This window comes from Gopherus flavomarginatus, chromosome 2, assembly GCF_025201925.1.
Source record: "Gopherus flavomarginatus isolate rGopFla2 chromosome 2, rGopFla2.mat.asm, whole genome shotgun sequence".
NCBI lineage: Eukaryota > Metazoa > Chordata > Testudines > Testudinidae > Gopherus > Gopherus flavomarginatus.
The window spans coordinates 70,389,118-70,409,956 of NC_066618.1; the positions used below are offsets into that span (position 1 = coordinate 70,389,118).

At 42.0% G+C, this 20,839-nt stretch overlaps 2 protein-coding genes across 2 annotated transcripts in view; one reads left to right on the top strand and one right to left on the bottom strand.

Annotated features, from left to right (window-relative positions):
- LOC127044053 (uncharacterized) overlaps positions 1-20,839 on the bottom strand; it is a 449,887-nt gene that overhangs the window by 377,070 nt on the left and 51,978 nt on the right. The gene's annotated exons all lie outside the window — the stretch shown is intronic.
- Positions 1-20,839, top strand: part of KCNH8 (potassium voltage-gated channel subfamily H member 8) — a 355,845-nt gene that overhangs the window by 276,582 nt on the left and 58,424 nt on the right. The window contains exons 10-12 of the mRNA XM_050938322.1: positions 3,490-3,689; positions 5,833-6,082; positions 9,597-9,811. Coding sequence (XP_050794279.1) covers positions 3,490-3,689; positions 5,833-6,082; positions 9,597-9,811 — 665 coding nt within the window. The remainder of the gene's footprint in view (positions 1-3,489; positions 3,690-5,832; positions 6,083-9,596; positions 9,812-20,839) is intronic.

Here is a 20,839-nt window from a genome sequence, read left to right on the forward strand (position 1 = left end):
GTGACAGCAGGCGAGGCACCATCACGAGAGACCTGCGGAGCTAATCCCCAGGACGGCCAGCAGGAGGCACCACTGTGGTGAGTCACGCCCTGTCACAGTCACCACCACTGGGGCTACATCTACACTACAGCATAAAATCGAAATTACTAAAACCTGTTTTATAAAACCGATATTATAAAATCAATTTTATGCGTCCACACTAGGGCACATTAATTCGGTGCTGTGCGTCCATGGTCCTAGGCTACCATCGATTTCCGGAGCGGTGCACTTTGGGTAGCTACATTAAAGGAATGAGACCAATAACTTCGATTTCCATCCACACTAACCCTAAATCGATATAGTAATATCGATTTTAGGGTTACTCCTCTCGTTGGGGAGGAGTACAGAAATCGATTTTAAGAGCCCTTAAAATCTATTTAAAGTGCCTTGTAGTGTGGACGGTACAGAGTTAAATCGATTTAACGCTGTTTAAATCGATTTAATTGTGTAGTGTGGACCAGGCCTGGGTTAACACCTTAGGATATGTCTACACTACAGTATTATGTTGACCTAAATTACATTGATGTACAGCCACAATAATTAAATCACTTATCCATGTCCACACTATTCTCCTTGTGTCAGTGTGAGACATTGCTTGCACCGATTTAAGTCAGTGTGGGACATTGCAGCATGGCTTCTGAAAGGCAGCAACAGTCGATGTAAACAATGCAGTGTCTATACTGACGCTCTGGCAGCCTAAGTACATTGAAATTGATTCCACACCTCTTGTGGAGATGGAGTCATTAAGTTAGTGTAGTGGGCGAGTTACATTGACGGGAGAGACATTTTATCATAGACGTTTGCAGAGTTAGGTCAATTTAAGCTGCTGTATGTCAACCTAACTCTGTAGTGTAGACAGGCCAGAGGGTTGGGATTGTGCTGTAGAGGGTGGCTGCTGAGCTGTAATGCTTCTGAATTCCCTAATCACACTTGTTTACAAACCTCTGCTATTTGGAGCACTTAATCTCTTTTAATGACCTCATCAACATTTGCTTTGTGGGTGCGCAAACATTCTTTTCTTTAACCTTTCTTTGTCAGCATTGTTACCTGCATATAGCAGTTGTTTGTGGAGCTACTAAGGTTAAAACTGCTCAAGATTAGGGGAAGGTGGTGAAAGAAAAGGTCATTTAATCATTGGGTAACAGCAGATACTCAGGGGGGCCTCTGTGAGGGGTTTCAGGAGCCAGAGGGGAGGGTATGGTCCCAGGAGTCCTGAAGGCCCCTCTTGGTTACAAGGTTGGGGGTCAAGCACCCCAGGAATCCTGGGCCCAGCCTTGTTGGGGTTATGAGGACTCTGCCACACAGGAGAGTGGAAGGGGGAGCCCTTGAGGTCAGGCAGGCCTCTGGGTAAAGGAAGTGGGAGCGAGGACTCAGATCCTTTTGCTAGCCCATGCCACCGGGGTAGTGTATAAGCCAGGAAAGTTCCCCACAATAGTGGGACCATTCCCCTGCTTACACAAAGAAGAAAGGACTGCTGTGATTACATTTTTTCTCAGACAACCAGAATATTCCCTTCCTGGACACTCTCTACCACAGGGGTCAGCAACCTTTCAGAATTGGTGTGCTGAGTCTTCATTTATTCACTCCAATTTAAGGTTCCGTGTGCAAGTAATACATTTTAATGTTTTTAGTTTAAATCTATAATATATAACTAAACTATTGTTGTATGTAAAGTAAATACGGTTTTAAAAATGTTTAAGAAGCTTCATTTAAAATTATATTTAAAATGCAGAGCCCTCCAGACTGGTGGCCAGGACCCAGGCAGTGTGAGTGCCACTGAAAATCGGCTTGCGTGCCGCCTTCGGCACCCGTGCCATAGGTTGCCTACCCTTACTCTGCCACCAGTCCCCTGTTCTCTGTTCCACACAGCTCCTGTTTCTAAGGGAAGGGTAAGATCAGGCAGGGGGAAGTGATAGAAATACTAAAACAGTTATCTTCCAAGGGATGAAGGACAGCCATTACAAACTTCAGACAGACAACTATAGGTTTTCTATAGTTGTCATCACATCCCCAACCAGGACTTTTCTAAACCACCCCATCCCTTCTCCTGGTCTGTGTCCTTAGGATCATCGCTTCCTGGGTGCTGGCCAAAAAACACACAGACAATGGGCACAATGATTTTTCTTTAATAATCTGTTTTTTTCAGACATAGTTTCTGTCAAATGTATAATACTGGCTCATCAGAAATCAGTAAAACTAGTTGTTTATAGCTTTTCCATGCTTGGGGACTATGCAAGTGTTGCAGCAGAGTTCGGTGCATTGTGGGAATAGGGGTGGAGGATTACTAAAACTGGAGACCTGGTACATGCCCCTTGCTCCCAACCACAGTTCAGAGTGGCATGGGTATGAGGCTGTGCCACAGCCTGAGCTGTGTACTTACGCACACCCCACAGTCATGGTAGCTTATTCACCCTCCACTTGCCTGCAGACGTGTGGTTCTGGAGTTCAGATGTGAACAATAGGGGGGTTATGGCACAACCATGTGCATGGACACGTGTAGACATAGCTAGAAAGGCCTACTGATAAAACTCAATGACTGTGTTAAGAGCATGCCTGGTAAACAAGTGTGGGACCAGAAATCAGTGAGCCAAAATTGGTATGTTGGAAATTAGGCCTAACTGGTGGACAAAATAATGAGGAGATGGGCTGTTCCAACTAGCAGTCCATTTTGAGGTCCGTTAAAGAATGAGAAAAATTGGCTACTGACATCAGTTTCACCATCATGGCTGCTATTTCCACCATCTCCTGGGACCCCAGACCACCTTTATCCTATTCTTGTGAGATGTCCTGCCCAGACAGGGCCAGAGGTGCACCCAGATGACATTGCTATCTCCACCAGCTCCAGCTGAATCACGAAGGCCACCAAAACCATTCACACCAAAGATTTCACACCAAGTATCTACACGAGAGAAATTCCAAAAAGAGGATAGATATAAAGAAATTTGGTCACCCTTTTTAGTCATACTCAAAGTAGAAGGGCTCCTCACCCAGCAAGCCAGTCTTTAGCCCAGGTTCTTTTAATATTAACCTGATCCTGAATAAGTAATAAGTAATGTACAGTTGTAGTATGCTGATGTTTTATTGACAGAAAGTTTCTAAATGGCTTTGAAAACAAATTTATTTCCTGAGTTTGGTTTTAATCTCTAGTCAGATAACAGCACATCAGCATCCATTCTGACCTAATTTTATAGATTTGTACCAAAAAAGGAAAAAAAAAAAGTTCTGAAATGCCATGTCTCTCTCCTCTCTGGTTTGGTTAACATGCTATCAGTGTAGCTATACTTACTTAAGAGTTTTATCATTAAAGTGCTGCTTTAAAACTTAATTTTGCCTATTTATAAGTGAAAGCTTGGATTCTGTGAAAATTGCCCTAATATTTTCTATATTGTATTTTAACCATAATCTGCAAAGTCACTGCATCCCATTGTACATAATTTCTGTTCTCCCCAGCTTTGATGCATGCCTTGGTGTTCGGAAATGTAACTGCTATAATTCAGAGGATGTACTCCAGATGGTCCCTTTATCACACAAGAACCAAGGATCTAAAGGACTTTATACGGGTCCATCACCTGCCACAGCAGTTAAAGCAGAGGATGCTTGAATATTTCCAAACCACCTGGTCTGTCAATAATGGAATAGATTCCAATGAGGTAATAATCAAAGCATGGCTTCCATTGGCTTCTTAGATTTGTTCTAATTGGTTTTTTTAGTTAAGATGGTTTTATTCTGAAATATGTGAAGTCACACATCAGAAAGAATGTGCATAAGGAATAAAGCTGAGTTTGTTATCCCAGAGGGAATACGTAGGTTGTTGAACCATCTGTTTGGGAATATCAGACTCCCTGAAACTAGAAATTCAAATTTCATCAGGGCCACCTAAGCCCACCATAATTTGGAAGTACTGAAGTACGATTCAGCAGGGGTCTTTTTGATAATGCCCTAAAACAGAGGAGTTTCTGTCTTGCACAAAATGTTAAAGTATCCATGGCACTTTTCCTAAGAGAGAGATTTCTTCCCCGTCCTTAACCAAAATTACTACTTCCTCCATCCTTACCTTCCCTTCACTGTTTGCAACCTTTTGTACATAGGTGGCTGCATTTCCTGAATGTTGTGTATATAGAGGTTGTGAAACATGATTGGATCCTTTAGGCTGAAAGGCACTGTCTGAATCTAAAATATACTTATTACTACTTACATATTTTTGAATGTTAACTAATTACTGAAGAAGAGTAACATGAGTGTCAAAGTTGGAGAGAGAACTCTGGTGGTTTCTTAAATAATTTAGTTGAGTAATATATAATTATTTTACTCCATAGGACATAATGACTTTCCTTGGCCCAATGCTTGTTTGAACAAACCATTCCTGTTGAACATTTCATTTTCATTATGTGTCGTTATAAAACTCAATAGCCTCCAGAAACAATACAGAAATAAATGTGACGATTTTGGTTTCAGAATATTCCTTTTGAAGTTTTCTTTTCTGGTGCATACAGAAAACGCAAGGGGTGGGGTTTTCACCAGTGCTAAATGACTTAGGCACATACTGGGAAATTTTCAGAGGAACAAATGCCAGTTACTTCTTCCTATTGACTTTCAAAAAGTTACTTAAGCACTTTTATTGTGTCTCCGCCCCCCCCCCCCGCCAAAAAAAACATTCTTGTGGTGCCTTGGTGGAAGAAAGATAATGTTTTATCAATTTTATGTTGCCCTTATATGAAAAAAGCATCTATGAGCAGAAACATGTACTTATTAATTTTCCTCTGCTGCACTAGATCTGCTGAGAAACTGACATAAGTGACATCAGAACCTGGCTCAAAACTACAATGGGAGCTTCCCTGAATTAGGACTGAGGAAAAACTAGGAAGAAATATCCACCCTTTGCCTTCACCAGGGTTTTGTGCTGTACATGCACCTCATTCCAACTCATCACCATCCCTTTTTCCCCCAAACGTCCAATGTAACATCATAGAGGGAACTCTGCAAGGGGGAACCTTATGGAGGTTTGATCCCTCATAACCACTACCATGGGTTTTACCACAGAAGTGGGCAATATAGGCCTGAATAAGGGTTAATTAAGGATCTCAGGATTTGGACCACAGTAACACTGTTTGCAGTTAGGGTTCCTTGGGCAGGCTGGGATGGGTGTGATATTGAGGGTAAAACTCCATGATTAAAACAGCAAATACAGTTTAAATGGAAATACATTGATAGACCTTTCCTTTCCTTCGCAGCTATGATTTGCAGCTTCCTATTTAAAATGTCTATCTCACATTCACACGATACATGATATGAACATTTTAAGAGGACTCTATTGCAACTCAACAAAATTATCATTACTTGTTTCTGCTCATGCCATATAGGCCTGGCATGAATTATTTGTTGTTTTATTTCTAGTTGGAGTCATTGTGCTAGGCATTGTTGCCACAAAGAACATACAAGCTATTCAAAATAGTCTATTTTCTTCTATCAAAAAGCTGCAAGAATTGTGTCTGGGTTTTGTGTACAAGGTAAACTTGTAGTACAAATGCATTTTTAATTACCAAAAAACTTTTAATATATTATAAAGTGTCCCTGAAATCAATGGGTGCTTATTTGTGTAAGGACTCAGTAAGAATTAACTAAGGACAAGATTTGGCCCTCTATAGTGTGTATTTTACTTTAAACATAAATACATAAGAGAAAACCTAAGCATAAAGGCATTGTGTACATTGCTAGTAACTCAGATCCAGTATGCAAAAAGTAAAATAAATTATTTTACACTTAACATCAATCTCATTTTCCCTTTTTGGACAGCTTTTAAAAGACTTTCCAGATGAGCTGCGTTCAGACATCACCATGCACTTGAACAAGGAGATTCTGCAGCTGTCCCTTTTTGAGTGTGCCAGTCGTGGTTGCCTCAGGTCTTTGTCTCTGCATATCAAAACCTCCTTTTGTGCTCCTGGGGAGTACCTTCTCAGGCAGGGAGATGCCTTGCAGGCTATCTATTTTGTGTGCTCAGGTTCCATGGAAGTACTGAAAGATAGCATGGTGCTGGCAATTCTTGGTAGGTTAATGTTTAACATCTTCCAAGAAAATGAATAGTCTTCTAATGCAGACAATATTGTAAAGTTAAATGTTAACAAAGATAAACAAATAACTCCAGATAACACTTAGACCACTGCTAACTGATAGATGAGTGTGTCCTAGCAATATTGATGAAAGATGAGCCAAAACCAGGTCCCTAGATCTACTCTACATGCAACACACAAATATCCCTAAGGTTTTCGTTCTGAGTTAGATTCAAGACTTGAAGGGACCCATTTTTAGTTCAGAAGAGGCCCAAATTGCATGAATGGTGATCTTACAATAATGCATTGTTTGAGGCAAAAATCTCAAGAAAACCGTTCTCAAGATGTTGGCACCAACCCACAGGAATAATTCAGCTTTAAACCCAAACCTAAAGTCATGGCCTAACCCTAATCCAAATCAGTGTAACACTGTGTATCCTGACCCATTTCTAGTAAGGCTATGGAGTTAAAAAGAGTCTTGCTATCAGCTTTCAGGGACGCTAATAGCTAGAACAGAGAGTGGAAATAGGTTCTATTCTAGGATCAGCCACTGGTTTGCTATATGTCCATGGACAAATCACCTGTTAACCACCTCATGTCTCAAGTAATTGCAGTAATGAGGCCCAATCCAATGCCCATTAAAGTCAATGAGAAGACTTCCATTGACTAGTGTGGATTTTGGATCAGACCCATCAGACTTCTCTAGTTCAGTGTTTGTAAAGCACTTTGATATCTCCAGATGAAAGGTGCTACAAGTGCAAAGTATTATTTAATGCGGGTTGTTAAGCCCCTTTTGTAATTTTAGAATATATTCTTACATTTCTAAGTGTCCCAGCCTTGAATAGTCATACAATACAACCAATATTTAGTTTCTGCTTTACTTGCTATTTTTTTGGACTGTGTTAGACCCTTGACATTACTGATCTCTAGTCTTTATAATTGAATTTCCTTTATGACTAATGTACATTTAGGGGTTAGGTATTTTCAAGAAAATAACTATAATACATTTCTTTTTGTTTGTTTTATAACCCTTTAATTCCATTAAATTGAGAATCCAAGCCACGCCGGACATTACTCATTTGTAATTAGGAAGTTTAAAAATGGCTAGCATTTATTGGCTGAGCTAAACCAATGCTATAAAATAGCGTGTAGAGAAATGATAAGCTTAAATATAACAAAAGGTCAAGAATTGCCCAGAGTGGAATTAAGGTATCATTAGTGCTTCCATTCTTAGGAATTTCTGAAAATATTAATCAAAACTTTGCACAATAGAGACAACACCAAAGGATTAGAGGATTTCTGTATGAAATCATAATTAGAAAACAGAGTTATAACCGCGTGGATGAAAGTTTCATCACAGTGAATGGGAACTTCCTCAATTAAGTCTGATTAACACTAATAGCAGATGTATACATCAAACCTAATTGCCGGAATGAGAATATACTCTGTTGATGTGAAGTAATCCAGGAGACAAATTCATTAGTAAAACAGTGGATTATTGTCTGGTCTAATTTATAAATTATGGCCTATAATTTATACTCTACTTGTAATTCCAATAGAGTGGTCTTCGAGTTTGTTGATACATTTTCATTAGCAATACAATACAGTTAATACAACAGTAGATAATTTAATACAATATAGCTATTTATTTTGGTTCCTCTTGATATTATCAGTTTATAATCATGAATATGGAGTCTTTAAGTAAAGAAAAATATTTTAATGCTGAAATGACATGCTGTTTAAATATACGTCTTAGATTTATGTTTTAAAAGGTTAGCCAGAAATGTTTGGGGGCAAAAAATCATTCCATCAACCAAATTAATTTGTGAATAAGGCTGCAATGACAGAGAGCTATTATCAAACAGATGTCTCCACATAAATCCACACAAGCAAGTCTGTTCTCCAGTCAGAAAAGAGAAGAGCTGCTTAGACTGACTTATATGATATCCGTTTAAATGGCAAATGTTGGTGTACCCTGCACTTGCTCGTTTTATTTTTGTGACAGTTGTGTCTTCCGCATTCTGTCTACAATGTTTGCTCTTGAAAAGGAATATATAGTAATCTTGTAAGATAAATTGTACTTTTTTCCCAGCTGGTATTATTATTATTATATTTAAAAGTCCTAAACTATGAGATCTAGTCCAGATGGTTTATAGATTCATCATACTAAAATGTTCACACACCTGAAGAATTTCCGATTAGTATATTTGAAAGCAGTTTTCGTAAATTCAGAATAGCTTTTTAACTAGTGTCCTTATTTATATAGCTGCCACTGGAACACCTTGCCTGCCCTCTCAGGAATATAACCAGGAAAATCTAGTCTGAAAAGCTGGTGATATCAGTCACAAAGTCAACATATCAGTTTGCTTAGTTTATATTGTTGCCATTAGAACATAATGCAGTGAAATCATAGCAAAATATTTGCATTGGTGTGTTGTATCTTCTATTATGTTTACCATTCTGATCATAAACACAATTGGTCCTGATTACCATTTACACTAAGGGCACTTTACTCCATTCTTAAAATGCATTTAGGGCCCTTTTATGCTGTCAGAGCCGTGTAACATAATCTTATGTAAATGTGGATCAGTCCCTACTGGGTTTACTGTAGGTACTTGTGAAAGCAAAATATTGTAACATCTCGATCTTTACAGTGAAGATGCAGTAGCAAAAGAAAGCTTTAAGCAACTTCTAGTGGGATGGGTTTTTTTTAAACTTTTAAGTTAAGTATTCCAGTGCAATATCCATTTGGAATTACCAACTGAATGGCATTTCGAATTTGAAATACTGTCTTTTACTTATAGTACAAATAATTCTGAACATTTCACCATAAAATTTCCATGCTCTCAGGATAAGTTGTGCCCTTTAATACATGTGCGACTCAAAGGCAGTTGTGCCTATATCTGAAGGTATAATGGCTTGAGAATCAATTTGTTTTTTTTATTGACAGTCAGGAATTTTGTTTAACTGAATCCCCAGTTTTGCAACAATACACCGGTAAGGTATACAATGACACATAGCCACCATACACTGCAAATCATTCACTATGCACATTTTAAGTAAATATATATATTTAAAAGAACGCTTCCTTAGAGCCATCTTTTTTATTATGAATACTTTTGTCAATTTTACTCCTTTCTAACAGAGGGTCTGTGAATGAGCCTCTACTTTTTCAGACACAAAATTGCACCTGTCACTAATTGCTGATGAAAATACTTAATTTGTATTGCTAATTACTATATTGCTCCCTTCAAGAAGGTAGTTACACATCTGGATATTAGCATTTGTACCTTCCACCAATTGTAGGTGCAGATGTAATATTGCACCTGCAAAAATCGAGAAAGCTTTTAAATATCAGATCATGGATGTCTTTAAAATGTTAGGAATGAAATTGTGCAGTAGCAGCAGCAGGCTTTTAAGTTTTAGCAGTTAACATTAAATGGACCTTTAAGTTTCAGCAGAAGAGTCAAGTATTTATTCTTTTGAAATAACTTTCATATTTTTCTTTAGGTAAAGGAGATTTAATTGGAGCAAACCTCTCAATTAAGGACCAAGTTATTAAAACAAATGCAGATGTTAAAGCTCTAACCTACTGTGACCTCCAATGCATTATCCTCAAAGGACTCTTTGAAGTGCTCGATCTTTACCCAGAGTATGCTCACAAATTTGTAGAAGACATTCAGCATGATCTCACGTACAATCTGCGAGAAGGCCATGAAAGTGATGTAAGTATTGTTAAGCTATCTGCAGTGCTTTAAAGATGATTCTCATACTTAGATGGTTTAGATTATCACAGTAAAATAAAGCTTTATTGTTCATTTTAAAATGCCCATTCATTATGCTTGATGTGATAATTCAGTCATTAACCACATGAATTATTGATTGGGTAATCCCAACATGACCTCTTTTTCTCACTTGTCTACGTGAAAACATTATTTATGAATGATTCCTTCTGAGTGGATTTTGTCCTCTTCTGCTTATATTTAACAGCTATTTGCTATCATATAAAATATGTATCCAAAGATGTACTAAAGTTACAGCTCCTGTAGATCCTGAAATGCCAGGGTAATGAATATTAAGTTCATAGCTCACTGAATTCTCCATTTCACATTTAAATGTTTTCAGTGCTACCCAGCCTTGAAACGAGCTCTTATATGAACAACTGTTTTTCAAAGCAGTGCAACTAAATATATTTTGCTGTTTAATCTAGGACTTCATAGGTATGTGACTTGCAGAAAATCAATATGTTGTACAACCTGTGCTTGCAAGGAAGAAGCCCTGAATAGGACATTGCTAAAGACCACAAAATGGATTGACCAAAACACTTTACAGTTTGCTACACAATTTCAGTTATACTAACAATTTAATCATTAAAACATTTGGAGACAACCCTCCTTTTGTGATTCAACATATAAGTGTATAAAATCTCCTAGGTAAGGGGAAGTGTTTATTTGAGTCTAAGTAACCACAGGACCAAGTATTCTAGTTAGAAACTAGTGATGGACAAAGTTCAAGAGGTTCAAAGGTTTGGCTCACATAAGCTTTGATAAGTTTAGGTGTTTATCTGAATTTCTCTGATTTAGTGAAGCTTCACAGTGACCCCATGGAATGAAGCCTGGGGTAACATAAAGCATGTGACTCGGTATCAGGAGACCTGGGTCTTAGTCCAAATGTTTCCATAGCTATCTGCATGAACTATACTCTGTGTGCAAACAGACTCATCCACCCAATCCCATAGCAGCTCTCAGGCATGTGGACTGTGGCAGCTACTGCATAGTACAGGGGAAGAAGGGGATGTGGCTTACTGCTCAAACAGCATCATGTACTCATCCTGCCCATATCCACTGCCACATGTTCTTGCACAGAAAATCACTGTGGAGCTCAGTTCTGCAGCATGTTAGCCTGTGCATGGCATAGCCTGCGTTAAGACAGCTTTATGCCCTAAAGCAAGGGAGAACTTTGGACCACGGTGTGTCTCTGTCAATGCTGACTGTCAATGTTGTATTCTGGCTATATTTAAACTTAATATCTAAGCATGCCCTAGATCTTATGTGTCCTAGAATGCATTGTACTCTCCCATCCCTGTGGCTGCTAGGAAGCCCCAGAACTCATTGGGACTAAGATAGCAACTGAGCCAGCATATATGGCCAAACCTTTGCTGCAAACTGTAGAAGAATGTTAGCTAAGTGAAGCCAACAGGCCTCTTGGGGGTTGGGGAGGAGTTTGAGATACTATTTCAATCTATAAAAGCAGCAAAGAGTCCTGTGGCACCTTATAGACTAACAGACGTATTGGAGCAGAAAAGGGAGTTGTTCAAGATTGTGGCTGAAATTTGGGCTTTCCTCTTCTGTCTTGTACAGGTTCACACATCCCTGTGTAAAAAATATTTCACACTTTTCATTATACTGGCAAGTTTGGGAATTTGGGTTAAATTTGGCAAAGACTTTCAACTGGAAAAAAAGTCAGGATGGGTTTTTTCCCCCAACGTTTTCAGGATAAACCATTTTGACGCATCCTTTCAAAACGATATTTTGCAAATGAAATGTCATTTTGAAACAACATTTGTTTAGAAAATGTCCACTCGAAACAACTTTTGAAATGTTTTGTTCACTCGAACAAAAAAATTTTTTTTTGTCATTTTGACAAGGAAAAACCAAAACAAATTCAGTTCCAGTTTGCAAGGAACCAGTTTTTTTTTCTGGTTTGGCCACTGAAAAATATAGTCATTCTCCTCAACTCTTAATTAGTTTGATCCCCTAAGGGATTGGACCTGTGGGGACATCTTTCAGTCTGTATCAGGAATCCAGGTAGGATGGATCCCAAGAGAAGGAGATGGGTGGTGATGGTCGGGGACTCCCTCCTAAGGGGGATGGAGTCATCCATCTGCCATCCAGACGGGGAAACTTGAGAAGTGTGCTGCTTGCCTGAAGTCAGAATTCAGGATGTGACGGAGTGTTTGCCGAGACTGATCAAGCCCTCGGACTGCTACCTCTTCCTATTTCTCCATGTGGGCACCAATCATACTGCCAGGAATGACTTTGAGTGGGTCACTGCAGACTACGTGGCTCTGGGAAAAAGAATAAAGGAGTTTGAGGAAAAGGCCCGAGTGGGACCATCGAATTGTGGAGGTAAATGTGTGGTTGCACAGATGGTGTTGGAGAGAGGAGATGCTGTTCCACAGATGGTGTTCGGCCAGGAGATGCTGTTCCAGAAAGAAGGATTGCTAGGAAGAATTGGAATCCACCTAACGAAAAGAGGGAAGAGCATCTTCGCAGGCAGGCTTGCTAACCTAGCGAGGAGGGCTTTAAACTAGGCTCGCCGAGGGATGGAAACCTAAGCCTAGAGGTAAGTGGGATACTGGGAGGAAACACAAGAAGGAGGGTCCAACAGGGGAGGCCTCCTGATTCATACTGAGAAAATAGGACAATCGGCTTGTTATGTTAGGTGCCTGTACATGAACGCAGGAACAAGCAGGAAGAGTTGGAAATGCTGGCACAGTCGAGGAACTATGATGTGATTGTAATAACAGAGACTTGGTGGGGTAACTCACATGACTGGAGCACTGTCATGGGATGGGTATAACTGTTCAGGAAGGAAAGGCGGGGGAGAAAAGGTGGAGGAATTGCACTGTATGTAAGACAGCAGTATGATTGCTCAGAGCTCCAGTCTGGAAACTGGAGAAAAGCCTGTTGAGAGTCTTTGGGTTAAGTTTAGAGGCAAGAACAACAAGGGTGATGTCATGGTGGGCATATGCTATAGCTCACCAGACTAGGAGGATGAGGTAGACGAGGCTTTCTTCAGACAACTAACAGAAGTTTCCAGATCACAGGCCCTGGTTCTCATGGGAGACTTCAATCACCCTGACATCTGCTGGAAGAGCAATACAGCAATACACAGACAATCCAGGAAGTTTCTGGAGAGTGTTGGGGTCAACTTCCTGGTACAAGTGCTAGAGGAACCAGCTAGGGACCATGCTCCTCTTGACCTACTGCTTGCAAACAGGGAATAATTGGGGGGAAGTAGAAGTGGGTAGCAACCTAGGCAGCAGTGACCATGAGATGGGCGAGTTCAGGATCGTGACAAAAGGAAGAAAGGAGAGCAGCAGAATACAGACCCTGGACTTCAGAAAAGCAGACTTTGACTCCCTCAGGGAACTGATGGGCAGGATCTGCTGGGATGCTAATATGCGGGGAAAGGAGTCCAGGAGAGCTGGCTCTATTTTAAAGAAGCCTTACTGAGGATGCAGGAACAAACAATCCCAATGTGCAGAAAGAATAACAAATATGACAGGCGACCAGCTTGGCTTAACAGAGGAATCTTCTGTGAACTTAAACACAAAAAGGAAGCTTACAAGAATTGGAAATTATGACAGACGACTAGGGAAAAGTATAAAGATATTGCTCGAGCATACAGGGGAGTAATCAGGAAGGCCAAAGCACAATTGGAGTTGCAGCTAGCAAGGAATATTAAGAGTAACAGGAAAGGTTTCTACAGGTATGTTAGCAACAAGAAGAAGGTCAGGGAAAGTGTGGGACCCTTCCTTAATGGGGGAGGCAACCTAGTGACAGATGATGTGGAAAAAGCTGAAGTACTCAATGCTTTTCTTGCCTCGGTCTTAACAAACAAGGTCAGTTCCCAGTTGGCTGCACAGGGCAGCACAGTATGAGGAGTAGGTGAGCAACCCTCAGTGGTGAAAGAACAGGATAAGGACTATTTAGAAAAGCTGGGCATACATAAGTCCATGGGGCTGGATGCAATGCATCCAAGGGTGCTGAGGGAGTTGGCTGATGTGACTGCAGAGCCATTGGCAGTTATCTTTGAAAACTCATGGCAATTGGGGGAGGTCTTGGATGATTGGAAAAAGGCAAATATAGTGCCCATCTTTAAAAAAGGGAAAAAGTAGAATCTGGGGAACTATAGACTGGTCATTCTCACCTCAGTCCCTGGAGAAATCATGGAACAGGTCCTCAAGGAATCCATTTTTGAAGCACTTGGAGGAGAGGAAGGTGATCAGGAACAGTCAACATGGATTCACCAAGGGCAACTCATGCCTGACCAACCTGATGCCTTCTATGATGAGATAACTGGCTCTGTGGATATGAGGAAAGCAGTGGACATGATATATTTTGACTTTAGCAAAGCTTTTGATGCAGTCTCCCACAGTATTCTTGCCAGCAAGTTAGAGAACTATGGATTGGATGAATGGACTATAAGGTGAATAGAAAGCTGGCAAGATCATTGGGCTCAATGGGTAGTGATTAACGGCTTGATGTCTAGTTGGCAGCTGGTATCAAGTGGAGTGCCCCAAGGGCCAGTTTTGTTCAACATCTTCATTAATTATCTGGATGATGGGATGGATTGCACCCTCATCAAGTTCATAGACGACACTAAGCTGGGGGGGTGAGGCAGATACGCTGGAGGGTAGGGCTAGAGTCCAGAGTGACCTAGACAAATTGGAGGAGTGGGCCTAAAGAAATCTGATGAGGTTCAACAAGGACAAGTGCAGAGTCCTGCACTTAGGATGGAAGAATCTCATGCACTGCTACAGGTTGGGGACCAACTAGCTAAGTGGCAGTTCTGCAGAAAAAGACCTGAGGATTACAGTGGATGAGAAGCTGGATATGAGTCTCAGTGTGCCCTTGTTGCTAAGAAGGCTAACGGCATATTGGGCTGTATTAGTAGGAGCGTTGCCAGCAGACAGAGAGAAGTGATTATTCCCCTCTATTCTGCACTGGTCAGGCCATATCTGGAGTATTGCATCCAGTTTTGGGCCCCCACTACAGAAAGGATGTGGACAAATTGAGAGAGTCCAGCGGAGGGCAATGAAAATGATGAGGGGGTTGGGGCACATGAGTTATGAGGAGAGGCTGAGGGAATTAGGCTTCTTTAGTCTGTAGAAGAGAAGAGAGGGGATTTGATAGCAGCCTTCAACTACCTGAAAGGGCTGGGAAGGGGGTCCAAAGAGGATGGAGCTAGGCTGTTCTCAGTGGTGGCAGATGATAGAACAAGGAGCAATGGTCTCAAGTTGTAGTGGAGCGGGTCTAGGTTGGATATTAGGAAAAACTTTTTCACTCAGAGTGGTGAAGCACTGGAATGGGTTACCTAGGGAGGTGGTGGAATCTCCATCCTTAGAGGTTTTTAAGGGCTGGCTTGATAAAGCCATGGCTGGGATTATTTAGTTGGGGTTGATCCTTCTTTGAGCAGGGAGTTGGACTAGATGATCACCTGAGGTCTCTTCCAACTCTGATATTCTATGATTCTATGGGTCTGGAGAAAGTCCTAGTCAGATGCTCTTCATTGAGGCAGAGAGAATGTAGGATTGTGGTAATTCTACTTATTTAGAATTAGAAGAAAGTGACTCTCCTTGTCATGTAACAGTGATAAAAAAATTTCGAGACAAAGCAGCACCAGTATGATCCTATAAATGATTCAGACTGCAAGGAGATATTTTAATTATGCTTAAGTTTTGTGTAGTGCAGTAGGTACCATGGAAAACCTCTTACCCTCTGACTGTGCACAATATGTTAATCAAAAGGGGATCATCTAAATTTGAATCCACATCTCCTGCAATAGAAAGCTTGTGCATTAAACCAGTACCTTGGAGAACAGAGGATGTGGATATTTTTTGGATGTAACTATGAGCTGTGATAATCAAGCAGTGCTGCCAGAAAATTTTTAAAATTAGTCAGAAGTAATTCCCAAGAAATGTTCGCTTATCAGAAACTAATTTGCTTTTAAAAAAAAAAAGGCTTGATATACTGTAAATATTTAGATAAGCAGTGTCAAACCAATTACAGTCTTGAATCTCATGTTGGAATTGATAAGAATGGGCAAAATATTTTTGCAACACTGAAGATAAATCAGTCATCACTCTGATTTTATAATAATTCTGTGCTTTCAGCAAATTATCACATTTAATAACACTTTGTGCTTGTGGGTGGCCCTACTAAGAAAATGATTACACTTTTACTCATTTAGGCTACTTGAAATCAAAGTGTTGTTTCACTGTGTACCTAAAGTAAATAAGCTTTCCAGAGTTACTTTTACTCATCCAATGTTGCTCTTGCTGTCCATCTGTTTTTCTTGCATCCAATATCAGATGTAGCAAGAGAGAGCTGTTGAGAACTCTGGAGCAATCTCAGTGCACATAGACAAAAATTTGGTTTCAAAGAGTGCCTTTAATACTCAAGGCTGAATGATGTTCTCACAGAAAATATGAGGCTAGGGAGAATCAAAGAATTGTCCAAATGACCAGTCGGGCTTTTAGCTAGCTTGATTTAGGTACCATACCTCCCATCTTGTTAATGGCAGGAGCACAGCTGGCGGGGAGCAGGGGGAGTGGCTGCTCCCCCACTGACCACATTTTCCAAAAGTGGAGCCTTAAGTGCCAACTCCCTGGGTGCTCTGGGGCTGGAGCATCCACTGCGAAAATTGGTGGGTCCTGAGCACACACCGGCAGCCCAGCTCCCTGATCCCTGCCCCGCCCTGCCCAGCTCACCTCTGCCTCTGCTCTGCCTCCTCCCCTGAGCGTGCCACTGCGTTCTGCTTCTCCTCCTGGCTCCCAGCGCTTGGGCCGTGAAACAGCTGATTTGCGGCAAGCCTGGGAGGGAGAGGGAGGAGGGGGAACATGGCACGCTGGGGAAGAGGTGGGGCCAGGGTGAGGATTTGGGGAGGGATCCAGTAGGGGCAGGGAGGGGGTGGAGTCAGGACGGGCCAGGTGGAAACAAAACATAGTGATCTGGTAGGAAAGAACAGAGATATTTTCCAAATGAAAGCTACAAGAAATTAATAAACAAAAAAACACAATGAAAAATGTGGTCTCCACCCCTGCAAGTGCTTTAAAAGCATTGTATTAAGTTGCATACCATATTGCCAAGAATAACAAGCCTTACACAACTGGGGAAAAACTGGTTCTCCCAGCTGCAATTGACATTTGCAGGACGATGCTTGGTGACAGTGCGGCAGAGAAGTTAAAAGTAATCCTGGTGTTGGACAACACAGTTATCCACCAAATCTCTGACATATCAGAAAATATCAAGGCACAGCTGATCTCTCTATTGCAGTCCAGTTTCTCTGCAGTCTTAGAAGAAACATACCCCATACCCCAGTCAAAAGCTCATGATTTATATTAGTCTCTTTGTATTTTCAAGGTGTTCAGTTAGGGGATTTGTGTCACTCCTTCATTTCAGACCCAATCCAACATTCTCCATGCACTCAGAACTCTCATACATTTCAACGGAGTCTTGGTTCCACAAAAAATACAGGATAAGGCCCCTGATTTTCTTCTCAAGTTGGAAGAGAATTTGATTTTCTCATATTATTACAAGCTGAGAAGAACTCTTAAAACTAGCAGAGGCGGCTAAAAAGTACAACAATAAAAATATCGTGAGACTCCATATAGTCTGGACACTAAAATGCAGAAATATGACTTGACATGCAAAACAACCACAAGTGGCAAATGAGTTTTGGATTGTACCCCATCTGATCCCTTCTTGTTCCACTCATTCAGGTCACCTTTATGGAAGGAGGCTTATACGGTTGAAAAAAATCCTTCTGGTATTAGGAAGGTAGCTTCTGGAGGCTCCAGCTAGATGAGGGCCCATTGTGCTAGTAAGAGACAGTCCCCTCACTCCAAACAGACAGAGGATGAAGTATTATCCCCATTTTAAAGATAGGGAACTGAGGCCCAAAGAGATTAAGTGACTCATACAAGGCCACCCAGGTAGTCTGTGGCAGAGGCAGGAACTGAACCAACATCTCCCAAGACCCAGTCTGTTGCCTTATCTAGAAGCCCATACCCTAAGATGCAGATGCCCCCTAAAGAATGGGAAATGCTCCAGAGCTCATGTCTGCACCCTATGCTTTCCAAGATGGCAGCTGAGTTTTCTCTAGCAGCAGCAGGATTGGCTGCTTTAAATGCTGTATTTACAATAGCCCCTGCCACAGAGATTGTACCCTGGACCTGTAGCCCCACAAGTACCAACTCCCTTGAGCCAAGGGAACAACCTGATTGGCTGTGAGTAAGTGGAACCCGCCACTAGGGGGCACCACAACCTACCCAATGGTTACACCCATAGATGAGTGAATCTGATTTCCCCCCCCCCTTCACTAAAAATTACATCTAGCATCAGTCCCCTCCCCCACGCCGGCACAGAAGGTGGCCTGGTCCCCACTGAATCCCTCTCACATATCACGCAGTCTCCCTGCATCTCTGGGTTGGTGGGGTGCTCCCTAGCACCCCTCACCACAGGTTCTTTTATGCACAATGTAGGCTCCAGCAATAAAACCCAGATACCCAATCTGAGCTGTCAGGCATCTCTCTTGCCTCTCTGCACTAAGCCTTCAGCCACTTGGAATTACTCACTGCCTTCCCGAATGGGTTTGTAGTTGATATTCTGCACATGTCACTGGTAATACCATTGTCTGATCTTTTGAAGACATTTTGCTGCAGTAAATGGAACTTGGGAGGTTTTTTAAAAATTTTTTGTTTTTTTTCGACTGAATGGCACACTGGAGAGAGGTGATGGATTGATGGCTCTGGTACCTAGAGTCACCTCTGTTCCTGTAGAACAGGAGAGCAGCAGGGCCAACCAGCCAGCTCCCCCCATGATTCCCCAATCATGGGCTTCCGTAGATAAATCTCTGATAATTTTCATATGACTTTACATTGTGCTTCTTCATATAACCTTGTAGTGAGTCTACCCACGTGACCTTTGTTTTCATGAAACTTTGTATCAAAGCCTCATATAGAACCCTTGTACTGATGAGCCTTGGTATATGAAAACTTTGTATCAAAGCCTCATGTAGAAACTTTGCATTGCCCTTGATATAATCTTATAGCCCCTAAGGATAGAATAAGATAGAAGAAAAATGTCTCTTTGCTAGGAATAAACTAAGATTTCCCCCCACCCCTTAATCAATTGCCCTGTTGAATGAATGAGATGTGAATAAGGAAAGGGTGAAAGGCAAGCACCTCCAGACAGCTGCAACAGTTGGAGAGGGGATGGAAACCAGACCCAAGGACAATAAAACTTGTCAAGTGGGCTCACTTAGTTGTAAAACAATATCATTCTTGTGTTTTTATTTTAAGTACAAAATAAATATGTACAATGAATTTTAAAGTATGTAATTAGTAATTTGAAATGTCGGGTGGCACCTTTTTTATGTGTTCACTCTCCCTGATGTTAGAACCTGGCCCAAAGACCAGGTTAGTGGGATTCATAAGGGCAGACCCGTGCCCATTGACTTCAGTGGGATTCCACAAGGGTATAATCAGTTTGCAGGGTTGTGGTCGAAGTGAGGAGTTTGCATGAGCCTGCCTCTATGAAGGAATGGACTAGACTACCAAGTAGGGAGTATCTATTCGAGAAGACCAATAAACAGGAAAGATAAAATTGTCCTGTTCATGGTATTCTGCAGACTGAGTTCTCCATGTTAGGTTTGTTTGGCCAGTCTCATCTCAGTGGTGTATTTTTATCCTGTGTAAAACATCTATATAATTTGAACTGTATTCTTTAGCATTCCAAACTTCCCAAGCACTGGTTTGGACCCTGGCAAAGAGGGTGTATGTGTATGTGCTTTTGTTCATAAGTTTTTATCATTACAAATAGACCAAATTCAAGCCTCACTTTTACATGTGAAGCCCTTTGGTGTGATTGCTGAAACCAAGGGCTGGTAAGAATTTGGTCTGGAAAATGAAGAGCAGTTTTAATGCATCTCATAACTATTTGATTGTTAATGAATCTTAACTGGTCTGGCTTTATCACATAATTCCATATATCTGCATACAATTGAAATCATGAACTAAGAGGATTATTTATTTAGTAAAACCTTCCCTATTAAATTTGGTCAAAAATGACTTTTTGGGCAAGATTTCCAAAAGAGACTGGTGATTTTAGGTGCCTTGGTTTTCACCTGAGACACTTTAAGTAGGTCTAATTTTCAGAGGGTGGGTGATTGGCGCTTTCAGAAAATCAGGCTGTTTTAAAGTCACTCTAGCTCAAGGGTCGGAAACGTATGGCACGCATGCCAAGCACAGCACGCAAGCTGATTTTGAGTGGCACGCTGCCGCGGTCCCGGCCCCCAGCCCCACTCAGCCTCCCCGCCCACCGCTCTCCCCTGCGGGGGCAGGAGGCAGAAGGCATGGTCCTGCGGCAGCCAAGTTTCCCCCTCACCGCCCTTCTTCCCCCAGTGTGGTGCTTTCCTGCCCCTTCCCCTCTCCTTCCCTTGCCAAACAGCTGAGGGTCCTAGCGAGGGGGAGGGGAAAGAGCAGCAGCATGCAGGCAGCTCTGTAGAGAAGGCAGAGAGGTAGCGATCGGGCCTTGGGGAAGGAGGTGGAACAGGGCATATCCCTTCCAGCCCCCTGCCTTGAGCCGCTCAGGGCAGGGACCTGGGAGCACCCCTATGAGCCAAGCACCCCAGCCCTCTGCCCTGACCCCCCCCCACAACATTCTCCCCTGCACCCCCCGACACCCCCAGCCTTCTGCCCTGACCCCCCACACACACTCAGCCTTCTGCCCTGCACCCCCCACCCCCAGCCCTCTGCCCTGACCCTGGAACCCCCCACACACACCCAGCCTTCTGCCCTGCACACTCCAGCCCTCTTTCCTGACCCCTGAACCACCACCCCCCGCACAGCCCTCTGCCCTGACCCCCCCTACACACTCAGCCTTCTGCCCTGCACCTCCCCACACCCCAGCCCTCTGCCCTGAACCCTCACACACACCCAGCCCTCTGCCCTGACCCCCCCACAT